The 6440-nt window shown below is 46.8% G+C and overlaps 1 protein-coding gene across 1 annotated transcript; it reads left to right on the forward strand.

Annotated features, from left to right (window-relative positions):
* Window positions 1-1992: 1992 nt before the first annotated feature.
* Window positions 1993-6115, forward strand: LOC106511288 (histone acetyltransferase p300; the record flags this gene model as incomplete). The annotated part of the gene is given in 6 exon segments (XM_014000032.1): window positions 1993-2106; window positions 2218-2383; window positions 2523-2690; window positions 2795-2956; window positions 3102-3383; window positions 4318-6115. Coding segments are annotated over 6 exon segments (2690 nt in total), but the record flags the coding sequence as incomplete, so codon positions are not given.
* Between the last annotated feature and the right edge of the window lie 325 nt (window positions 6116-6440).

Here is a 6440-nt window from a genome sequence, read left to right on the forward strand (position 1 = left end):
TATATATATATTCTTTTCTTTTCTAGACAAATGCTGCTGACTAATCTTTAACACGTAGGTGATGAGAGAGAGACGGTTCAAATTTTCCCTTTTGATCAAACTTGTTTTACCCCAAAGATTGCTGACTTTAAAATGTTATCACTACTGAAGAGCTTAATAAATTCAAATTCAAAGCTTAATTACCAGTTTCATATGTAACCTAACAATCAGATTTAACTCAGAACTATTACCAATTTCCCTACTGACCTCTTTTTGTTTTTACAACCAACACAATGAATTGGTAGGTTCGAGTTTTATCATTATCGTTTCTTTTCTTTAAATCATGAGGAAGAATAATTAGACACCAGAAAGTTACAGTTACTGCGGAATTATTACTATTTCAGTTTTCAAACCCTGTCGGAAATAAATAGATAAGGTTTATTCAGCCAGAAATATTTTGTCTTAAGCGTGCAATCTCAGCCGTTCTCCAGCTACTTTGTACTCTCTGTCTTTTTAGGGACACAACATTCTTATTATTCTATTATATTTCAAGGTGTTTGTCTAATGGTTTAGTCTGCTGACAGATGTCATGTAAGCTGTCTGTCTCTCATGGCCCTTTCAACAGTCACCCCTCCACCTAAAAACCGCATCCATGTTTTACTTAACAGCGTAAATTTTTTCCTAGAACATACAACACGCCAATACATACAAAAAAGGGATAGAAATAAAAGAGTTTGACTCCTGGATTTTTTCCCAATGCATCCGAATCCGACCTCAAAAAAGGCTTTCTAATAAAACGGAATCCCCCACCAGCAAATCACAAAATAAGACGCATGGATTTTTCCTTCCCATGGGCAATTCTAACTGCCCTGGGGCACGCCACCACATAATCTTATCTTGACCCCACCTAGTCAAGTGCCGTCCTTTAAAGAAGACACACTCAGGATTTTGGAAAGAGCTCATGAAAAGGCCTGACGAAAGGGTAATATATTTACACGCAAAACACACCAAAACGTATATTAAAACACATTTTACTTCCTAAAGGGCCCAATTTATTGTATGGCTTTAAACCCCCACAAACTGTTATGTTCAAATGCTTTTAACCCGTCTTTATAACCGCCCACATTAGTCAGCGTTTGTTTGGCTACGCTCAACACCACGCTGCTTTTGCTCAGCTGACACACAGGCTTAGCTTAGCAAAGCTAACACTTAGCGGGGCTCCTCTAACCCCCAGCCCCACGCGCCAGCCGGTGGAAAAACAGATCGTCTTTCAGTCCTGTCTGTTTATCAAAATGGAAAGCAAAAAAGGATTTTGCTCACCTGTTGTCTGGCGCCCAGAACCTATGACGACCCGGCTCCCCCCGCTAGGCGCAGCAGCTGAGAAAACAAGGCAGCTCCTGCCTCGACTTGCAGTCCGACGTCGGGGTCACCAAAAACTGTACGAAAATTTGTATTCAATAAACTGAAGTCGAGATGATAAACACAAACGTTAAATAAAATGATTTGTAGGAGGAATGAAACCAAACAACACCAGAACTCTGGAATCTGAGTGAGGTTTATTGTCGCTGAAGCAGACAGGAAACCCACACTCCCCAAAAAACAGGAAGTTCATGTATTTATACAGTATTTATGTACATGCCTTCGCTCGCCCCCTGCTGACCTACGGCTGAGTCACAGGCATTCAGACAAAATTCTCAGCTAATGCCATTCAAATGTTTAATTATGTGTTGTAAAAGATGTTTCAGACATGTAACTATACCTATTTCAATCAAAATATAAGAGATAAACTGTCAACATTACAAAAAGGAGAACTTAAGAATATAGTGTTGTGCTTTTAACATCAGTACTAATCTCCCTAACTCTAAATTTCTTCACAGAACAATGACAATAAAGTCATCATCAATCAACAGTGCAAAATGTGAAATCTTGCCATTTCTTAACTGGTCTTAATATTTTGATCAGGACTGTATTTTGTGATGAATGTCTCAACACACCCCTTACCTATCCTCTCAGGCGAGTCTACATTTCCTACCTGGACAGCGTACACTTCTTTCGTCCTCGTTGTCTTAGAACAGCAGTTTACCATGAAATCCTCATTGGATACTTGGAGTATGTCAAGAAATTGGGGTGAGTCTTGTTGCTAAATAACGTACAAAGTAAAATGTTTTACTTCAACATTCATATACTTCATTTATACAAAGTTACATTTTGTTTTGTTGTTTGTTCCTATGTTCTTAGTTACACCACTGGACACATCTGGGCTTGCCCACCTAGTGAGGGTGATGACTACATCTTTCATTGCCACCCTATGGATCAGAAAATCCCAAAGCCCAAACGTCTTCAGGAGTGGTACAAGAAGATGTTAGACAAAGCTGTTGCAGAGCGGATAGTACACGACTACAAGGTAAACGGAACACAACTGTGTTGTTGTTTTACTTTTTGTCAAAACGGTTGTCGTTATTTAGATTTTATACTGCATGTGAGTCAGATTTGTGTGAAAAGTAACTTTTCTGTTTGTTTGGTTTTTTTTTTCGCCCCAAAAGGACATCTTCAAGCAGGCAACAGAGGATCGTTTAACAAGTGCCAAGGAACTGCCTTATTTTGAAGGAGACTTTTGGCCCAATGTCCTGGAGGAGAGCATTAAAGAGCTGGAGCAGGAAGAGGAGGAGAGGAAGAGAGAGGAGAACAGCACTTCCAACGAGAGCATTGATGTAAGACTGAATCACAAATTCAGCTCCTAGATTCTTCACATTTTTGCTTCTGTAAAAAATAGCAGAAATGTTGATTAAATGGCTATTTTCTGTTCCATCTGCAGGACACAAAAGGTGACAGCAAAAATGCAAAGAAGAAGAACAACAAAAAGACAAGCAAGAACAAAAGCAGCTTGAGCCGATCTAACAAGAAGAAGCCCGGAATGCCCAATGTCTCCAACGACCTTTCACAGAAACTTTATGCTACAATGGAGAAACACAAAGAGGTAGGAGTTTACAGGTTTTTTACTAACCAGCTGTTTTAGCAGGGCAATAACTCAGCATTTTTTGCTTCTTTGTTTGCTCAACAATATATTTATTAAATGCAAAAGACTAAATCTCTAATAATATCCTTTCTTTATCACTTTCTAGGTGTTCTTTGTGATCCGGCTGATTGCTGGCCCCATGGCAAATGCCTTGCCCCCTATTGCAGACCCAGATCCCCTGATGGCATGTGACCTGATGGACGGTCGAGATGCTTTCCTCACATTAGCCCGAGACAAACACCTGGAGTTTAGCTCTCTGAGGAGGGCTCAGTGGAGCTCCATGTGCATGCTGGTAGAGCTGCATAACCAAAGTCAGGACCGTTTCGTTTACACTTGTAATGAATGCAAACACCATGTGGAGACTCGCTTCCACTGTACGGTCTGTGAGGTGAGTTTGTCTTTTTTGGGTTTTCTTGTAGTTTGTGCTCGAAAAAGCATGCCCAAATGTAACTGGGTGTATCTCAGCACCTAAAAACACCATAGAAATACGCTTGATATTAAAATAAAGCTAACACTTGGGAGATATCATCAGGAGTGTAAGTATCACATCAAATGCTTTTGTTTCAGAGATACTGAGGATGGAACATAGAAAAAAAGCTTTTTTCCCCCTCGCCTGAGGTTTTTCTGCATTATACAGTATATAACCTTTTCAAAGGTATAATGAATAAGGCTAAAAACTTTTAGAAACCATGAGTCCAGTTATGGACATTACCTGTGCAAAACCTCATGCTGCCGAAGTAAACTACAACAAAGTTACAGAGGTTTTAGTTTAAAATATTTAGGCGTTTTTTCTTGTGGCACAGATTGGCACATTTTGGCACCACCTAAAAAAAAGTTTTTAGTTACAAAATTTAAAAAAAACTTAATAAATAAGTGAGCTAACTAGCAAAAARGGCACATTTTATATTTTATTTTATTTTTTTAAACGGCACGTAGACACAACCAGAAGTCCGGTGATTGACGCTGAGCTTTACATGTAAAACTTTTTATAATTTTCAAATCCGAGTGCTTGGTCTTCTGTTTTTTTGCTGCTAGTTGAGTGAATTCTGGTTGGATTGTGATGAAACTTATATTTTTAGAATCTGTCAGGTCTCTGCTTTCAGCAGACATGTTGTTTTGTGTGTGAAGAAGTCACTGGTGAACAGCTGAGACCGGGTTTTGACGAGACGCCAGTTTGTTTACATACAGATTCAACTGCTTGTTGTTTTATCTGTCTGGTGGACGTAGAAATGGTTTATATGAGTTCGGGGGCATGGGGCTCAAGAGGTTAAAAATCTGTTGAAGTTTTCCTCATCTTGTGTTATTTCTGTCATCTCATCCAGGATTATGACCTCTGCATCACATGCTACAACACTAAAGGCCACGTGCACAAGATGGAGAAGCTTGGCCTTGGTTTGGATGATGAAAGTAGCAACCAGGCTGCTGCGACCACTCAGAGCCCAGGGGATTCCCGCCGCCTCAGCATCCAGCGCTGCATCCAGTCTCTGGTCCACGCGTGCCAGTGTCGAAATGCCAACTGTTCGCTGCCGTCCTGCCAGAAGATGAAACGTGTCGTTCAACACACGAAAGGCTGCAAGAGGAAAACGAACGGTGGCTGTCCCATCTGCAAGCAGCTCATCGCACTCTGCTGCTACCACGCTAAGCACTGTCAGGAGAACAAGTGTCCCGTCCCGTTCTGCCTGAACATCAAACACAAGCTGCGGCAGCAGCAGCTGCAGCACCGGCTGCAGCAGGCCCAGATGCTGCGCAGGCGCATGGCCAGCATGCAGAGAGTGGGCCAGCCCGCTCCAGGAGGACCCCCTGGAGGAAACGGCCTGCCGTCCCCTGGAGGCAACAATGGAGCCACCGGTCCAGCTACCCCCACCTCTGCTGGTACGCAGCCCCCCACCCCACAGACACCAACCCAGGGTAACATGTCGGCCCTCTCTCAGCTGCAGGGCGTGGGGATGGCTGGGATTGGAAGTCCAGGCCAGCAGCAAACTGGTTCTGTTCCCCCTCAGCACCACCTCCATCAGTCTGTGGCTGGAGTGGGGGTGATGGGGTCTCCTCAGCAGCAGATGGTGCCCCCTCTGCAGCAGCAGGCCCCCAATGTGCAGCAGCTTCCTGGTGCTTTGCCTCCTTACAATCACAGACCACCTGGAGCCTCCCCTCCGTACCAGTCACTGGGAAAACCTGGTTTGGGTCCAGCCACCCCACCCCAGCAGCAGCAACAACCTAACCAGGGACAGGGGCCCCTGACACCAGGCCAGCAGCAAGGGCCCCCCCCAGCTGCTGTGGAGACGGCCCTGCAGATCCAACGCTTGGCAGAGACTCAAGCTCAGAGGCGTTGCTTGGGTCAGGGGGGCATGATGCCCCCACATGCTCACCATCAGAACAGCCAAGCCCAGATGGGACTGCACCACATCGGCCCCCAGGGCCTGCCCCCCCAGGCTCAAGGGGTTGGAAGGACTCTGTTGGATTCTCAGCTGCAGGGTGGTCCTCAGTCCCAGCTGCCCCCTCAGGTTCAGCTGCAGCAGGTTAGCGGGGGCCTGCTGCAGCCAACAAACCAGCAGTGGGGGGCTGGAGGGGGGGCCATAAACCCACAGCAGATGGCGGGGCTAATGGGGTCCATGGCCCAGCAGCAGCCAGCAGTGGCTCAACAGCAGCAACCAATGAACCCTCAACAGGCTGCGCCGGGACCCCGTGGGTTAATAATGGGTGTATCGGGGGCAGCTGCTCCAATCCCAGGGGCAGCTGGAGCAGGAAATCTACCCCAGGGGGCGCTACAGGAACTCCTGCGAACTCTGCGCTCTCCCAGCTCCCCCCTGCAGCAGCAGCAAGTCCTGAGCATCCTGCGCTCAAACCCAACGCTCATGGCTGCTTTCATCCGGCAGAGAGCAGCCAGATACCAGGGGGGTCCTGCAGGACCACCACCACCTGCAGGACCTGGAGGTGTGAGGTTCCCCTCAGTGTCTGCAGGATTACCTGGCAACCAGCACACAAATGTAGAGGCTCAGCAGCAGGTTAGTGTCAGCCAGCTGGCTCAGCCAGGACTGAGTGTGGCTCAGGGGGGAGGAGGGAACATGGCCGCCATGGCTCAGCTGCAGCAGCAGCTGCAGCAACAACAACAACAACAACAACAACAACAACAACAACGGCCCACGCTGCCTGGGAACCTCCAGCAGCTGTCTGCGCTGCAGCAGCAGCAGAGCAACATGAGTCCTCAGCTCAGAGAGCTGTTCCTGAGGAGACACCTGGCCCAGCAGCAGGGTGGGGGTCACGGCCAGTTCCAGCAGCAGCAGCAGGGCCAGCAGGGTTTCATGCAGCCAGGACCAGGACAGTCAGGGGTCCTGCCCCCCTCCCAGCCTGCAGGAGGGGCTCCACAGCAGCAAGGCTACTCCAGCTCCATGCAGCAGGTGTCTGCAGCGCTCCACCAGAGGTTCCCTCATCCTCTGGGGGCTCATCA

Source organism: Austrofundulus limnaeus, unplaced genomic scaffold (genome assembly GCF_001266775.1).
Source record: "Austrofundulus limnaeus strain Quisiro unplaced genomic scaffold, Austrofundulus_limnaeus-1.0 Scaffold2648, whole genome shotgun sequence".
NCBI classification, from domain to species: domain Eukaryota; kingdom Metazoa; phylum Chordata; class Actinopteri; order Cyprinodontiformes; family Rivulidae; genus Austrofundulus; species Austrofundulus limnaeus.